Source organism: Apteryx rowi, unplaced genomic scaffold (assembly GCF_003343035.1).
Source record: "Apteryx rowi isolate R43461 unplaced genomic scaffold, aptRow1 scaffold_160, whole genome shotgun sequence".
Taxonomy (NCBI): domain Eukaryota; kingdom Metazoa; phylum Chordata; class Aves; order Apterygiformes; family Apterygidae; genus Apteryx; species Apteryx rowi.
Window position 1 is genome coordinate 505,368 of NW_020447864.1, and position 18,912 is coordinate 524,279.

Sequence of the window (18,912 nt, forward strand, 5' to 3'; positions counted from 1 at the left end):
CCAGCACTGGGCTATAAATGAAAATGAAGCCTTAATGCATTTCCACTGGTTTCTTCTCTCCTGGGAAGCTGCATGTTGCAGATATCCTCTGCTGCTTAACAGGGAGTCAGTCTTGGTCTCAGGACACAACAGTTGTGTCAGAGAAAGGAACACAAGTAGTGTTTCTACCATACTTAATCTCAGGTATGCAACTATGCTGTTTACTCCTGAGGGATGTCATTTATGACTAACATAATGAAGCAGATTAGCTCTGCAAAACCTGCAGCCATCTGTGAGGAAAACAACAGAGAACAACAGGCCACAGGGACAAACAGTCCCCCAGATGTAATTTCCCAGCTGGGATGTTATTCAACGTGGCCCAGTGCCTAGAAGCCCCAGTCTGTTTCTGATCTCCTGGTCAGTTTCAAAGTAGTTTTGTAATAAACTAGGCATGTTTATGTGTCCACCAAAAATAGCAGTAGCTGTTAAAGCTGAAGCCATTCAGCATGGCTGACACAATCTTCAGATTCCTTCTCTTTAATTTCTTGGCCCAACTGTTTTGCAACATAGTACTGAAAAAGCATAGTTCCTGTGTGTATTTGTTTTGGATAGATATCTAATCATCATGCCATATGATTGCAGTTTTGGAATCTATTTTTTTAAACATTACATTTTGATATTTGGAAATGGAATTAAAAACACAGAAAGACAGCTGAGTTTCTGCAGATTTTATTTCTTAACCAACTTTTCGCCATCTGCAGTTTATTCTTTGTTAGAAATGTGATTTACTTTACTTTGTAGGATTCTACCTCTTATTCTTCTGTTTGGTTACAGCCATTTAAGTTCATTTCCCTTCTTTCTATAATGGAATATCACCTTCACCCTGATTCTGCTAAGGTTCTTTTCCTACTCAGCTCATTTTAGCCATGATTTCTGAGGTTCAGTTTAGCCAGGGATCTATAGAGCACAATATATGTGAAGGTTGTGATCTCAAACAGTGTCTTTCATACGATCTTCTCTTTCAAGGTGCTGTAATGTGGAATAGATGTCATGCATTTCACCTAGGCTTGGCAGACAGCTGCTTACTGGTAACTGGTTGCTACCATCTTGGGACAGACTCAGAGCTGTGATGAGAGTCTCCATGATCTATTTGCTTGTTCCAGGAGGAGGCAGTTGGATCATAATAAAACTCAGTGAATGACAGGAGTATATATTTCTTTCTCACTGGCAGTTCAGTGAAAGGTTCATGTCAGTAAACTCTTTGTTCATTCACAGTGTTCACAGTGAATCGGAATAATCAGTTAATGCCTTGTTTGTAATCAACAAATCATATTTTCAATTTATGTGAGAATTTGTGCTTAGAATCTCAAGAGAAGTCATTGCAAAGTAGCACAGGAGCAGGATTCACGTTGTGGAACTGTTAGAATTGTGTGGTTACATTTACTTAGAAGTGCAATTTTTAAAACCCATGATTAAGCAATGAAAAATAAAGTATTATCTTTAGATCAATGACAGTCCACAGGAAACTGCTAGTAAGATGTGCAGACAAGTAGGAAAAACAGACAAAAATATAAATCTGTTACAATAACCTGTAAAGTATTACTCTACCTTTCTGAAATCAGGAGAGACATTCAGTCTTCATTATACTTACTCTATGCAAGGTAAATCTCGTAGGTCAGATTCTTGTCTCATTCAGGACGTATACCTAGATTGACCGCAGCTGTAACAGAGCTGTCTGTTCTACTACTACTCCAGCATGGGGCCATGCTTGGCAATTGTCAGAAAAGACAGAAGGAACAATGTCGGTGCTATGTGTCTGTCAATCCTTAGCTGAAATAGGATTTGCCTTTCCTGCTCTCAGTTAGAGCTGAGACTGAAAAGAGAATCGGGGAGTCCTAGCAATTTTATGACAGCCTTTCTCCTTTTTCTGCTTCTCCCTGTAAGAACAGGATGGAAGATACCACCTTCAGTAATGTAAAATTGTCTTTGCAGCAACAGTAAGCAAATTTAAAAATGAACTTATTTCGGCAGATTTTTAGGCTTCAGGGGCAATGCATATGTTTATGCCAATGCTAAGTATTGCCCATTGTTTCAGAGTAGCTTACATCTGTTTGTTTTTACTTTCAAAGAATAGGCAATGCCTTTGGGTGACAGTGCATAGGCTGAATGCATCCTTGGAATGAGAAAACGTGATTTGTCAAATGATTTATTCAGAAAATACTAAACTGAATCAATTAATTTGAGCAGCTCTATTATGCTCCCCTAATGTGCTATTCTTTAAACAGAGGAACCTTATTAGTGTAACAGTCACTCCACATCCTAAGATGTTAATGTTTTCTTTGGATCTGAGTTGGAATCTAAATATGTAGGAAGCATTTTTGTTTTCTAATTATTACAAATGATGTTCTGTTCTTTAGAAACAGAAGTATTTTCAGGGGCAAAAATTATGCTCAGGCAGAATAAAAGTAAACACTTCTTGCTTAGGCGTTTCACTAGAGCAACTATAAGCAAATGGACCAAGCTCATTGGATTTAGTCAAGCTATGAACTGCCATGTCTGTAAATTTAGAAAGTTTATAGTACCAGAGATTTTCTGCTCATAGGCTGGCTGCACACTGAAAACAGGAAGTCATTGCTGAATTGCTTCACTACATTTTGCTGCTTCATTAGGCTAATAGGTTTTGATGTAGTCAGTCTATTCAGTTTGTTCTTTGGGAGAAAAGAGGCTAGGTGATAGTTATTGGTATTGTTTTTAAAAATTTGCAACAGTCTTTTTTTACACAAAGTTTTCCTTTGTTGAATCTTTGTTGAGTACTGGATGGCCTATATTGACCACATTTGTCTTTAAATCAAAAGAAGCAATCCTGCATTTTGTTCCACTACCTTTAAACTAAGATAATTCATTACAGCACTGAGATTTCAAGAGTGAGGAGTCAAGCCCTCAAACTCTAGAGATGGTAACCGAGCTTATTCAGAGTAGTGCTGTCAGTGAACAATTCCCCTTCATGAGCACAGAAATTGAAAATTCTCTTTATAGGTTCTTATGATCTGTTTACACATCTGGCCAGCATTCATGCAGATTTGCAGTATGTGCATACATACGTACATGTGGTAAAATGCAATAGCTATTTTTTCTAATTTATCTAATTTTTAAATCATGTAGAACTAGTGGTATCACTAGACAGCTGCTTGTGAATGTTACAGAAGGAGTGCAATCTACTACAGTGAATTACTATATTATGAAGATGACCTTATGCACTTTAGTTAAGGCTGAGTGAAGACTTTATTCGGAGCTGATGATATCATTCTGCCTAATACATAGAATCAGGTTGGGTTTAAAATTGCTGTGTGATTCAAAAAGTAGAGTTAGACTTATCCAAAACAGTAAATATACAGTGTATCCTTACAAGAAACTATTTCAGATTTTACTGGAATGTTAGTATGTACTTAACACTTCAAAAGCCGTTTCATAAAGGCTTGGCACATATATTACAAGTAAATGAACATTAATAAAATAAGTCATGCACCCATTCTTATTCTGACCTTGTCTCTGTCACCTCAAAGCCTTGACATGCCCTCAAAACATGTTAGCAGCTAAGCAGCTCCAGGACCTTAATTTTTTTTTAAACTTACTTAATTGTGAATTTTGTGGCATATCTGTCAGGTTCTTAACATCAGTTTGTGTGTGTCTCATCTGACCAGAGATCACACAGCAGTATAAGCTTAATTCCAGGACAAATATTTGCTGGATAAGCCAGCAAAATTTTAAAGTGGTATGAAACTGAAGTATACAGTGAGGCCTGGAAGTCTATAGTTAATTTTGTTTAGGGCAGTCCTGGCCAGCAAGAACATCACAGAATGTAACTAGACATGAAATTGGTGCATAGATAGTACAAAGCTGCAAAGGCAGTGTTTTAACAAAAAAAAAAGTCTGTGTCTATGTCATACTTGGATATGTTCACTCTCTGTTCAAATTATTAATTGAGACCAACGTATTATTATCAGAAAATTTGTTGGGGGAAAAATTCCTTGTCTTTAAATTTGCCTCTTCGTGCTCTAGTACCCTACCATTTGTTTTCTATGCTTCTTAAATTTTGTCATTTTTTAAAAAAATAGGAACTGCATACAGAGCTGTTCCTCTGACTTTATTTTCCTTATTCTTTCTCTTGACCTTAAATACTCAGAAGTAATCAAGAGATAAGCTGCATTTAGTCATATGTAGAAGCATCCAGAGCAGTAAAAACTACTCTGCAATACCAGTCTTAAAACTAGAATGAATTCACAGATTATGATTCCTTATCCATATGGCATTGCTTTTCAGCCCTGCTTTTTGGGCCATCTTAATATTTAATTCATAGACAAATAGATGTGGTAAACAACTGAGCAACAGTTTCCAGATGTGCATCATTTCTGTCTTCTTTCCAGCATATGAAAAGAAGATAGGTACACAGAATTTTCGTTAACTTTGGGCAACACCTAGAATAACATTTTGGAATCTGAAGTATAACTTAAATGAAATTTAGGCACCAAAATTCAGGAGAGCTATCTGGGGGGGGGGGGGAATTTAGCCCACTTTAGTTCCTGAAATACATCTAACTTCTTTTTCTGATGCGCAGAGAATCACTACTATCTTGAGCTAACTATCCAGCTGCCTGTCATACCCATTGAGAATCCAGAAATTAGGTGTCCTTGTGCTGGAGTTCCCTGGAGAGTACTAGCTGCTAAACCTCTATGCTTGTCTAATGCTTTCTGGCAGCACTGAGTTCAACTTCAAAAAAATCAATTGGGTAGTGACAGCCAGCATTTAGGTGATAGTATAAAAGTCTGAACATTTGTTTCTGAATTCAGAAAGCATCCAGGTTCTGAATCCCAGTCTGGACTGTTCTGAACCACAGTCCAGAGCCTTTAGTTCTTTTTGTTGGTTAGCTTGGATATCCCAGTAGTCTGTATGTGTGTGGTTATGAATTTGTGTGCACTAGCCACTTCCCGCACTCTGCTTTTTATAGAAAGGAATCCTGTGCCTTTGGGTGAATGGGATCTGTGGTGCATTCTAACATTTTCCTGATCTGGATGAACGTCCTGTTGAGGACCACCTCAAGAATTAATGCCTGCAGAGCTGATGACAGTCTGTACTTAGAGAAAGAGGGAGGTCCAGAATGATATGATCAGAAAAATAAATTCAGTTTCTGTACAGCTTTGCCATGTATCTTATCAAAGCAGTTTTTCTGTACCAGCCAGCTGTCAAAAAACAACTGGGTAAAGGATAGAGGGAGCTATGGGAATACAGGCCAAATAGTGAACAGTTACAAGAATGCACATCATTTGGAAGGTTCAAGTAATCATCTCAGTGAGAAAAAAATAAGTATGATGTTATCTGGCTGGAACTAAGGAGAACATGTAATAAATGGGCAAGAGAGTTAATACGGAGGGTTAGAAATGAATGCATAGAAATGGGGACGGAGTTTAGAGAACTATATACTGAGTAGCTCAAGAAAATCAGCGAAGTTCAAGTGCAGTATCATGCTACAAGTGACAGAGACTACTGTGTCATAATAAGTTTTCTGTTTGTGAATTTGATCACACCTCCAGGTATTAAATGTATTGATAAAAACAGTTGTTATCTGCTGAGTATTGCAAGAAAGGGAGCATGTTCCAGTCAGATACTTTAAATAGTGATCTCAAGATGTTCAGTATCCTACACCACAGTAAAATGTATGCCTTTAAATCGGCAATATTTAAACTTCAAAGAATGTAAGTATGTTAGGAAAACTGTTCATTTCCGAATATATTTGCTTATGTGCTGAGTGTAGTATATGGTTTACAACCATGGATTTGGTGTGGAAGAGTTGTGCTTCCAATTCTGAACCTGCTGTCTTTCCTGGGGACTCTGGCAGATGAGTTCTACTAACTGTCAGAAACTACCTTGCCCCCAGTGGTCTGCCCCATCTGTTTGCTGGGAGTTACTGTCTCCACCGCTTTCCTCCCAGCACAGCTGGCAAAAGGGAGTGTTTACTAGTATTTCAGACATTCCAGTTAACTGGATAGTGTCACAGCTCAAGTCGCTGATGAAGATATGTTTGTGCTGAGATGCCAAACTGTGTACTGAAGTAGTCAGAATACAGGCAAACACTCACTTCTACCTTCTCTGCTGTGGGGGCAGTAACCTTTGACAGCAAACCTTGGAAGACTAAGGAAAGGGAGGAAGGGAGAGGGAGAAGAGGAAAGGATAGCCAGTAAAAACTTAAACTGCTGCAGTTGTTTCTTCAGTGAACAAAAGGCAGAAATCTCCTGCAGCAGGTTATACTTTACAGTATGTTACCTCAAGTATTGTCATTAATATATTTTTAACGCTGATGAGGACTGTATTTCATACCTTGAAAAATGTGTTGGACCTAGTCAGGAGCCCTGAGGGCTGCATGCATGAACTACTTAGAGATTTGTGGGTCTGTGCAAGCTATCAAAGACAACCATTAGAAGGGTTAAGAAAAACACACAAACAGTCTGTTTACACTAGAGAAGCGTGCAGAAGTTCTCAGACTGTCCCTGTCTCTCAGCATGGTTTTGTCATGAGAAGTGTTGTGTTGATGTTTCAGCTAGCTGATCAGCTATAACTCAGATATCTCTGCACAGCGCTGCATTGTGCCTTGAAGATATAACCTAAATTGGATTAAACAATTGTTATGACAGTCTGAGACTCTAAAGATGGATCTAACACTTAAGCTACATAGCATTAATAGGAACCCAAAATACTTAACCTGGAGGGTGAGTTCCAGAAATGGGAGGTTCTCTGAATGCAAAAGAGGATGTTCTGCTAGATATTTTATGTAACACAAAAAAGAGATTTAAAGATGAAGAAAGAGATACACTACAGTAGCTGAGGTGTGAAGATTTCAGAATCTTCTGGATGGAATGACTTTGTAAGCTAAACACAGGTTTGGAAAATGTTGCAAAGCAATACCACAGTATTGAGAAATAAGAGATGGGAAATGATTGATTAAGGCCCCAGTTTTCAAACATTAAGTCAGAAAATACCCTGCATCAAGTTAAGGACACATCCACATTAATAACAACAAATATTCTCGAAGAGATGGAGTTAAAGTTGTATGTGCACTCTTAACTTGTGCAGTAGTTTTATCCTTTAAGTTAGCGGTCTTTGAATTCTCATAGCAGTATTTTATGGAATGTCTGATTAACATAAGAGAAGATTTAAAATATGTAATGTGGATTCAAACAAAGCCAAAACTGTTATTTTTTAATCAATATTTTTAAATTGTAACACACTCCTTTTTTTATTGGCCTGAAGTGTACACTGTATGTCCAAGCATTCATTATGTATGATAAATTGAAAGACAACTTCAGTTCCTTGAAAGAGTCTGGAGGAACAGAACTAAAGACAAAAAGTTACAGGAGAGCCTTAATATTTAAGTTACTGATTCCGATATTTGGTTAGCCTATAAGATACTTTCTTCTGCTTTACATTATTATTCCTAATTAGACTTCTCTATTCCATTTTGTCTCCTCCATTTCCCTTGTTACTTTTTTCTCCTGTCACAAAGCTAAAGTTCTCTGTTACTAGTTCATCTCTTTTCCATACCTCGGGATGGTACATGTGTCCAGAAACACAGGCCAAAACCAACAGATTTATCACAACCTTAATGACAGCTGGCTGCATGCTGAGTGAATTCTTAAATTCCCCAAAACTACTTTTTTGCCAAAACATGTGGAGCTGCAGCATTCAACATTTTATTGGGACTGTTATCTCCAAGTGAAGAATGACTCCACTGGAAAAAATTATTTGATATCAGCTACAGGCTTATTTTTAGCTTCTTGTTTGGTGAGACTTCAGAAAACATAATTAGCCATATGTTGAGAGATGTTCGCCAAGTCTTGAATTCAATTTTTGCAAACCACATTTAAGCGCTACCTTGTCCACAACTTTACACTGTTGGAATCAAAAGACATGTTTTTGTATGAGAATGTGATTCTTCATATTTCTTTGGGTAAATATTTGTGTTTGTGAAGGTTGTAGAACTGGCAGTACTAAAGACTGAAATCTTCCATTTGTTTATATGGGAAGGTCTGTACAGGCAACAGTACTGGAACCATCCCCTAATTCTGTCACTTAGACAAACCTTGCATTGGGGTAACTGCTTTCTAGGAGAGAGAAAAGTAGAACAGGTCAGAAACACTCATTCTCCCACAAATATATTAGTAGTGAAAACAGAACTAGATTATTTTAATCAAAAGCATACACAGAAAATGTTAACTTTTTGTCAAAAGTCAAGAATTTATACATGAAAACCAGAGTTTTTTCCAAGGAAATCTAAATAAATTGTCAAATTTCAAATTGGATTAAAACAAAATGAACGATTAACTCATATCTGGCTAAGCTTTGGTAGAGAATTGGAGTCAGGTGCCTAATGATATCATTATATCCTCTGAACCAGAATGCCTCTTTGGCCACATTTCCCATAGTACATTTACAGTTTCTCCTCAGAAAGGTTTCTGCTAAATGATGAGAAGTTAAATTTTTGCAGCCCTGGAAAGACAGTTTGGACTATTTGAATCAGATAAATGTCTCCTTTCTCCTTCAATTCACAGATGAAAAAGAAAAGTTCTCTGTCTGCTATAGGAGTAAGACCGGGTTTTACTTTTCTAGCAGATGGAGACGTTTTCTTTCGTTCAACTCTGATTACAGAACTCTGGTTCCTGTTCCACTTTCTCACTCTTTCATAAAGCTGCCATAAAGAAGAAGGAAGAGATTTCTTACAACATTACAGGACGTGTTGAATGGAGCAGAAGTGTACAAAGGCTAGAAGGAAGGGGAGGTGGAGCATTTGGGTCTGTTCCACATCCCTGGCTGGCCTAACTCACAATAAAAGTAGGGCTTCTGCAGCCTCTGTGCTCCTTACCCCAGCTGTACTGAGAATGAAGTCTAGGTAATTGAAAGTTGAGCCTCTTTGCTATAATCATTTAAAAATCAGTCCCTGAATTCTTCTGTTTCCATTTATTTGTATTGACTGCAGACTGTTGTCTATCAGTTCGATCTCATTTTCATTGACTTGTTTGGCTTGCTTTTATCAGTTGATCTCATTACCACTTGATAGAAATTTATGCAAAACATTTGAATTGCTGCTGATCTGTTTCTAGAAAAGTTAAAGACAGAAAAATAAGTATTAAAACCATGTAATGACAGGATAGAGAATTTCACATATAAGTAACCTTCATTTTTAGTTGACTTTTGATGAGCAGCATATTGTAGCAACTTAGAACAATTTTTTGTGATGACAGTGGCATTGCCTTTCACAATTCACAACGCTTAAGAAAGGGAGTTTTTGAGCCCTTATATGAAGAGACATTTATAGGTGGCTTTCGGAGGCACCTAAATTAAGGGTAATCCATTGAACTGAGTCACAAGATTACTACAAATTGTTACATATCTCATGGCTCAGTATAGAGTGAATAACATCACCCTATGTGATGCAATACAATAGAATACAAGGATCTAAATATCCAGAATAACAAAAAAGCAATTCACATTTCACTGAGTATTTACTGAGTAAATAACTGAGTAAGCAGTTATTTAACTGAGTTTTTTTCTGTAAAAATGATTAATCAAGCTTTTCTGTCTATAGTTACAGAAATTGGAAACTTACTTAACTAAATTTTTTTTTTGGTTGGGTGTTGGTAGATCTGAGACAGAGGGTTTATTTGTTTGGCTGGGGTAGAGAAGATTAGTTCTTAGCCTATGTCTCAGTAGATGAAGGCTTTTCTTGATTTTACAGATAATTTTAAGTACAGATGAACCCACTGGTTATGATAGAAATAATTAAAATAATAAAACTTTTACTGTGCAGCAAAATAGGAATCTGCAATATCTCTTTTACAGCTAAGGAGTAGGTAGGGTTTCTTTTCAAAAACATGCAAAATTATTGGGCTGTTATACTGTAGTGTATTGCATACAATACCTATTCTAGAATGCTACTAAATAGTTAAAAAATATTCTCTTAACTCTCTATGAAGTTTAATTTTCAGGTTTTTTTGATACTCACAGAGCTGTCTGATTCTCATGACCTGTGAATGTGAATGTTTTCCCCTTTCTCTGTTTAAACATTTGGCAGCTTTTAATGACTTAATTTGTTCTGATTAGCTTACTCTACAAGTCTTCATTTGTAAGCAGATATTTTTAGTTCTAAATAGATGCTGATAGAGCATAAGTAATCATCAGTCTGGAAAAAAGTGAATCAGCACTGAATTTTGCATTTTTTTTCCCTGGTATACAGATGTGTAGCTTTGTAAGGATTATGTGCATGTCTCTGCTTAGAAGTAGTTTTAATCTGAAAACTTGGAAAGACAGATAATCCCATCCTCCTTCAAAACGCATATACTGCTGAAGCTGCATATTTAGGGTTATGTTTTCCTTTATTGGTGCCATCAGTATCAATGAATAATGGCTTCCCATGTGGTAATCTAATTATGGTTTGAAATAATTAGTGAACTGGACCAGTGTCCCAGGATCAAGGAGGAACTTAATAAAAGAAGGGTAAAGGTGAATTATATGGGGCATGGGAGCCTAACTAGGAATAATAAGATAATGAAATTAAGTAAAGAAAAATTCTGACTGAATACCAGTGGCATCTTCACAGTGAGTTCTGTTAAGTAATGAAACTTGCAGAAGCTCCAGTACATGGGATATTTAAAACTGAGCAGGTCAAACATGAAAAAATCTACTGTATGGAACCAATTTTTCACTGATAAAGAGGGGGACTGGGTGACCTAATATCTCTTTTCCACTGCTAGTGTCTAGAAGTATTTTGAATGAATACTTGGAATTCTGTATGTCTTTTAGCCTCACTTGGACTTCTTTTGTATCTAGCAGCAGGAGACTGTTATCCTGTGAAAGTGCTTGAGAGTAAATAGCTTCATTTTCAGTCTTATTGGACAGAGTTATATTTGAGGATATATAGAGCCAAATTATGCCTACCTGTTTAGTTGTGAGAGTGAGAAGGACAGAAATCAGGAAACCACCTGTCCTGTGGATCAGAAAAAAATCCTTAAGTTGGCCGACTGCATGGGGAATTTCAAATGGTGGGAAGTAAGCAATGGCTTCATTAATTTTTGACATTTTAAAACTCTTCAACTATTTGCATTCTTGTGTCTTTTACAGACCATCTGAAAGGAGAGATAACCCAGCGGCACATTCAAAGGTCAGCTTTAGGTAAGAACATTTCAGATACAATAGGAACAACAGGATATCACCCAAGGCTTTATCTTGCTCATTGGGTAGGCTGTATTTTCTGCAACAGTTTATGCCACAATATTTCTGCAGTAGTCAACACCATAAACTCTTGAACTCTATGAACTTTGCCAGAGATTTGGTTCAAAAGGCATCTGATTTTATGTGGTGAGAAAAATGATGCAAAAGCCATATAAATAGTTTCTTCTAAAGTTGTAAAAGCATTCTTTTTATGGTGACCAAAACAAGAACAGAGAGGTCTAAGCTCTCCAGTTTTTAGACTGTTTGCTTTCTGGTGACTCTAATTTGAATTCCCATTAACTATACATTGATTTGTCCTGAGACTGGGCTTCTAGTTAGCCATGCTGCCACAGTCAGTCTGACATCCTTTCAAATTTTCCTCATTCCAAGAGGGGCATATACAGGTTATTTCTTTCAGATCTAGTTATAGAAGTTGAAAAGTTATTCCCTACAACTTTTGTTGATGCAGGTGTGAAGCTGAAAGCATCTAAGTTTTCTTGTTCATATAAGTGTGGAGTCATCCAAATTTGGTTTAAAATGCTTTAAGCCAGCTCTGTTGACTTTGCACTGAAACAGACTAAGAGTGTTCATATGAGAATTCCACTTTTGGGTTAGTAACCTGTAGCTACGATGTGACAGAAGACAGCTGGGAGCAATAACAGTTTACGACCCTCTCACTTAGATCCACAGAAGACTGCTAAACTGAGCCTTCATGGACCTTCTTTATGTAAAGAATGGAGCTAGCTCAGACTGGGCTGCAGTTTGTGGTTTTGTTTCAATGAATACACAACCAATGTTCGGCTCTTCATAAAGGGGAGAAAATTTTTAATCTTGTGTTTCTCCTGGAAGTCATGAAAATAAGCTACTGCAAAGTAACAAAAGAGTTCTCCCTTTCTCTTTTTATTTTAGCCATGTGCATCTCAAGCTATATTGATGATGTTAGTGCTTTATACCCTTATCCTTTTTTATCTTTATTTAAAAATCAGCACTGAAAATTAATACTATCCATGTCAATAAAGCCCAGGAGTCAAACTCCATTTATTTAGATCAATATCTGAAGCACAATCTAAAGGTGATATCTTCAGTATATCATGGAGTTCTTTCTTTAGTGCACTCCGGGTTATAATATTATTTATTGATTGTATGTCACATTAAGAAGTTGCACCAATAGCAATGTTGTTTATGAGAATTTCTTATTCAGTGTTCCAAAAAATAAAGAAACAGTGTACTCTGACTGTATATTTCAATCTGCATGATAACAGCTAGGCCAGCCTTGTATACTGATTTTTTATTATATATAGAAAATTGTGTTGAAAATGCTGTTTTTCAATAACTATCAAAGCTGCTTTTTATAAAATAGGTATGCATAATTTTTTTCATGTCCTGAGGAAATGACATAGTAGTGGCTTTACCAGCCATACATTCACGCTGTAAATATTCGATTAGTATTCCACACCGCAGCAGGCAACCCATATGTTTTTGACTTGTATTTTGAGCATTGCTATCTGCTTATCATCACTAACTCTGGACCACACAAAATATTTTCCAAACTTTTTTCCCCCTTCATTATTCATTCTGCAAATACTCTCAGTATTTTGACTTAATATTTATTCTATGAGTTGGAGAGTATTAGTATTATATGCCTGCCTGCTTATTTGGATGAACGTTCTTCCAAGGAGTAACAGGTGTCAAGTCTCCCAGGATCTTTCTTGATGACCAGAATGTCATCAAGATAGTCTTAAATGAAAACTGCATGGTGAAAAGGCTAATTAAGAGTCTGCTGAAATCCCAACATGAAATAAAACACATCATTATTTCAATTAGAAACCAAGTTAACGTCTTCCAGCTGCCATTTTTTTTCTTAACTTAAAACATTTTTATGGTCAAAACTCTTTAAGAAGCTATTTTAGTTGGATTTTGAACAGTGATGATCTGTTTCCCTCATGGCTATGCTTAAGATGTGGATTTCTCATCGAAGGAAAACTCCACCACTTAGCCCATTGTTCTTTCCTGTGTCTTTTAAAACACATATGCTGGGAGTTAACAAAGGACACAAATAGTTGGGAGGTTTCACTGATGGCAGAGGAGTGTTGCATGTTTTCCAGTATAGACCAGAAGCATTGAATACTTTGTGTAAAATTCCCCGGGTTCACTCTCGTTGTCGCTTTCATCTTTATTGATACACAAAAGACCTTATTATGCACGTAACTCCCTTTTTTCAGTAAGATCAGAGTAGCATACACTATGAAGTGGCATGAATTGGCATCACTGCATCCAAAGTTGCCTTTTTTTCTCTCTTTTCATGTTCTTTCTGCCTTTCTTTATTTCCCTTTCCACCTTCCTTGTTGATCTCCTTTTTAACTTTACCTGTTTCTTCCTGCCTTCATGTTTTTCCATTCTTGGATTCTTCCCATTTTCTGTTTTTTCTCAACCTTTTCTTTCCCCAGCATCTTTTAGGATTCCCCTGAAAACATCTGGAGATGGCAACACCTTTCAGTGAATGCAAAGAGAACCTGCTTCTAGGAAGGTTCGTTAGGGCCAAATTCACCTCTGTTTTTCTGTGCAGCTCCATTGTTCTCAGTAGGGCTGTTTGTGAAAACAAGGGTAAAATCTAACATGGATAAAGATGTCAAATATGGGCTGTTGTAAGGAATCTTTTCTCCAATTTCAGCATCAAGGTCCTGTTTTATCGATATTTTTATTTAAAAACTCTGTTTTCCCAGGACTTATAACTTGGCTTTTAAAAATATTTTATATTTATGTTGTTATTCAAAGCACAAATTTATGTTCGTGTTGCTCTTTTTTGAGTAAGCTTCCTTTGAAAAAGCCTATCCATCATGAAATATAAAATGACTAGGTGAGTCATAAACACCAGATACATTTGGATCCTAGAAAATGCTTCTCAGCATTTAATTTAGAGTGGAAAATGCCTGAGAGCAAAGATTTTGACATCTGCTACTTTTACATTTGTATTTGTATCACACATTAGTTTTAGACAAGAATAGGGAGCTTTCTCCATATCTTTCTTCCCTCTATAGCCTTGTCTGTATCATCTCTTCCTACATTTTATACGTTGCATACCTGTTTTAAAGAAATTACTATCAGTTATGCCCTTGTTCCTGCCCTGCTCTGTGTTTCTTTATATGTGCTTCATTCTGCTCCCTCACCTTTCTTTGATGAGAAGAACAGCACTATCAGAACCTCAATAAAGCTGGGACATACAGTGCTGCATAATTCACCAGGATACTACCACAGAAATAATCCAAACAGTGTTGGGTAACAATTTCAAAGAAAATATTGCACCAATGCACTTGTTTGTGGTGCTCTGAGAAGCTGCCACTACCATATGGGATGGTGGAATGCAGATGTGTTTTCTGACACATCTGTGCGAGTCTGGATAGGTGGACTTGGGAACTGCTGCTCCTGCTTCTCCAAAGGGCGATATAGCCCATGCCACTAGAAGGACTGGACCACTGTGATTTATGCTTGGTAAGTCTATAAGGGGTGCTTAAGAAGTATATGAAAGTTTTCTCTGCAACCCTAGCAGCATTCTACAGACATATATAATATTGACTAGGCTAATAGTTAATAACTATGTCTTCTAGCTCATCTTCTGTGATCTGTGTGAACGGAAAGCGCACAGCATTTCCAAACTGCTGGTTTGCATCATATTTAATCTCCTATTTAAATAAATCCATATTTAAATAAAATGAGCTCTGTTTCTTTCACTGCTTTACATCTTGTAACTGAGAAGCCATTTAACTTTGTTCATATGAAGCAGTAGATTCTTGATCTACATTAATGCCTTGAAACGAGGAGACACAAGTGTTTTCAATCACAAAATGGCAGAAGCAGAGAAAAGTGGCAGTCTGTGTTTTCCCACACAAATCCAGGGCAGTCCATGGAGAATAATAGTTTTAATCAGAAATAAATTTTAAAAGAAATGATTTAAGGCCATCATTCCTGGCACTGAACATTGGTATCTTAGACATAGGCTAAATAGAGACCTTTGGATAAATAATGTTTGTCTGAAGTCCAGAATTTTATGTTTGTTTTTTGTTTTGGTTTTTGTTTTTTTTTGTGGCAAGAGATAAAGCAGCATCTTCTCAGGGCTGCTAGGTATCCAAAGGCAATTCCTCTATAACCATGTGGGTCAGTTCATGTATTTTACACATCCCTGAGTTTTCAGTTTGTAAAATACACTATTTTCAGCAACACTGAGGAGTGTACTCAGTTAACATGGAATGCATTCAGGTATAAGGGAAAGATTAATTTTACTAATTAACATTTTTGATATGCACAGTGGTTCAGAATGACCTGTTTGTCTGGGTATTTGTGCTTGAAATCTCAAGCAATAACGGACTGATTTTTGTAAAAGTTTACAGCTCCTGTAAGCAGCATGCCGGGCACTGATTTTATTCCTAGAGTGACCTCTAGTGGCATCGAGGCCACTCTTTACTGATGGGTTTCATTTTGCCAGTGCGTCCATTATTTCAAAGGAAAACAATCAGAAATACTTTGCATTGTGGTTTATTTTTGGAATTCTGAGATTGACAGAAGGTGGATAAGCCTGTGCTTGTTAAAAAGGATGATTTTTCACTCAGGCAAAGATATCAGTAGTAAAACTGGCTGAAGATTTTGAAAAGCATAACATCCTCATATACAAGCTCAGGAAGTGTGGGCTAGATGAGTGGACAGTGAGGTGGATTGAGAACTGGCTGAATGGCAGAGCTCAGAGGGTTGTGATCAGCGGTGCAGAGTCTAGTTGGAGGCCTGTAGCTAGCGGTGTCCCCCAGGGGTCAGTCCTGGGTCCAGTCTTGTTCAACTTCTTCATCAATGACCTGGATGAAGGGACAGAGCGCACCCTCAGCAAGTTTGCTGACGATACAAAACTGGGAGGAGTGGTGGATACGCCAGAGGGCTGTGCTGCCATTCAGAGACCTGGACAGGCTGGAGAGGTGGGCAGAGAGGAACCTCATGAAGTTCAACAAAGGCAAGTGCAGGGTCCTGCACCTGGGGAGGAATAACCCCAGTCACCAGTACAGGTTGGGGGCTGACCTGCTGGAAAGCAGCTCTGCGGAGAAGGACCTGGGAGTGCTGGTGGACACCAAGTTAAGCATGAGGCAGCAATGTGCCCTTGTGGCCAAGAAGGCCAATGGTATCCTGGGGTGCATCAGGAAGAGTGTTGCCAGCAGGTCAAGGGAGGTGATTCTCCCCCTCTACTCAGCCCTGGTGAGGCCCCATCTGGAGTACTGCGTCCAGTTCTGGGCTCCCCAGTACAAGAGGGATGTGGCACTACTGGAGCAAGTGCAGCGAAGGGCCACAAAGATGMTTAGGGGACTGGAGCATCTCTCTTATGAGGAAAGGCTGAGAGAGCTTGGCCTGTTTAGCCTGGAGAAGAGAAGGCTGAGAGGAGATCTTATCAACGTGTACAAGTATCTGAAGGGAGGGGGCTCTCCGTTGGTGACGGTCACAGTTCAGAGGACATTCTGAGCAAAAGCAACTTGAATCCAGATGCCAAGGAGTTTGTGCCTGGTGTGAAGTACTGACCTTCAAGGCTGGCTTTGGAAAGACTGTGTCCCTGGCTCCGATGGGGGGGAAGATGGCAAGAAGGAGCAGGGAGGGAAGGGAGGGGATCTGCCCACCAGCTGGACTCTGCGCCGTAGCAGAGTTGCTGCAACATGGCGAAATCTTGCTATACTTCTTGCACCAGCTCATAGCCCCGCATAGTGACCTTAGCTGTTGTGTTGCTGCAGCTGATGGGTATGTGCATGGGGGCTAGCAGAAGTGTGACAACTGCCCAAGTTTTGTGGCTCTGAACTTGGCTTGTACAAGAACACAGAACAAGATCAACAGGAATCTTCTTAAAGACCTACATGTCTGCTGACATAAAGTCCTATGATTGTGGATTCAGAAATTTTCCAGAAAACTTGTACATCATATCAACATTTAGAAAAGTATTAGGAATGCTCTTTTTGAGGGCTATAAGGGACTAGCTAGGTAGGAGAGTGGAAACAAAAATTCTGTAGTACTTCGATCTTTACTGCACTTTTAGTCAAGGCTGTTGCTCAGGTCTTTGCACATATTCCCTGCTGTCTTCACACACACACACACAAACACAAAAAAAACAATTCTAAGATAGAGGTGCTTCATACTCAACACCTTTTGTCTCCTTTGGGGCATTAAACTGAACACTGCTGCCCCTTGCTCATGATTTACTGATTTCACCAACAAGGCTGTACCTGTGTCCATAGTACTTCTGTCAGTCTTTCACACCTCCATTCTTCCTCTTTTCCATCTCCTCCACTTCTCTTGCAGATGAAGGTTTGTTTACTATTACTTGTAGCAAACAGATAAAACCTGAAGTTCAGGCTGATGCTACATTGACCTGATTCTATATACACTTGTTTGGTTAGTATTTGAAAGTATCCACCTCTTGAATCAACTTCCTTCTTGTCTGAATTGAACTGACATGTCAGTTGCATGACCTATATATATGCATGGACAGCTAAAACAGAAGCAGCTAAGTGTAGAGCATGTGTGTTTATTTTCCTTAATATTCTTTCAAATGATATTGCTATAAACTCACTGTACAGTCCAATATCAATGATTTTGTGCATTTTCATAAGTATTTGTGCTGGCATTGCTCCTTAACCATTAACGTTTGAGTTTATTTACATATCTATATCATTTTCAAAGAAGTGATTGGGCCAGTGTTTCATGTATAATGCATGTAGATCATCTAATATTTTTTGAAAACATTAGACATTAGATTATTGAACCAATACCACAGTTGCTGTGTGCATTGCATTCCTAACTGTGACCTGCAAGCACAGGATTTACTGAGCATACATATGTATATTGCTCATGCACAGTAAGTCTGAGGCTTCCCAGAACTGAGAATTGAGTATAAGCTTATCTGAGAATTCCCAGCAAAAAATACGGCAGCGCTAAGCTTCGGTATCTCTGCTATGCACTGTGACACTCATCATGAATGCATCTTTAGCACCTTCAGATATGTCTCATTCTCACTAAAGCTGTACCATATCATTCTCAAACAAGTTCTTATCTTGGCACTACATTACAAAAGTTCTGCTACCATCTTACTACACATGCCATCCACACACTGGTGGCAGTGTAGTCCAGATGTCTCCGTTTTATGATAGGCAGCCAGCTTCAGAAGTATTTTCCATCCTTTTGCTCTTTCAAGAAAAGCATTCCAAACTTGGCAGAGACGTTTTTTCAATGAAAGCTCTTGGATGTTATAGAAGTGAACACTAAGGAAGCCTCAAAATTGACGGATGACAAATCACCCCCTGTTTTGGGAGGTGGAAAAAGACAATTCAAATGACAGGTATGGCTTTCTCTAATATTATGAGCAAGATAAAATATTATGAGCAAGATAAATTATGCAACAATAACCTTATGTAATCTAATGATAAAGTGCATTTAGTAAATGCAGGCAAAAATCTTGATCACTGAGGGTTTCCTGACTATGACCTGCTATGTTGTTATTCCACTAGATCAACTGGCATGTATGGAACACATGAAACTTGAAGCTTCATTTTTTCCAGTAAATTGTACTTGTGTATTTGGAAACCATCCATGAAGTTTTAGCCACAGTGGTTTCAGAAACTTTCATGGCTTGAGTACAGATAAAGTGAAGGCAACGCCTTT

At 38.1% G+C, this 18,912-nt stretch overlaps 1 protein-coding gene across 1 annotated transcript in view; it reads left to right on the forward strand.

Annotated features, from left to right (window-relative positions):
• Nucleotides 1-18,912, forward strand: part of KIF6 (kinesin family member 6) — a 201,797-nt gene that overhangs the window by 164,581 nt on the left and 18,304 nt on the right. Inside the window, exon 17 of the mRNA XM_026059833.1 lies at nucleotides 11,146-11,196. Within this exon, the coding sequence (XP_025915618.1) occupies nucleotides 11,146-11,196 (51 nt within the window). The remainder of the gene's footprint in view (nucleotides 1-11,145; nucleotides 11,197-18,912) is intronic.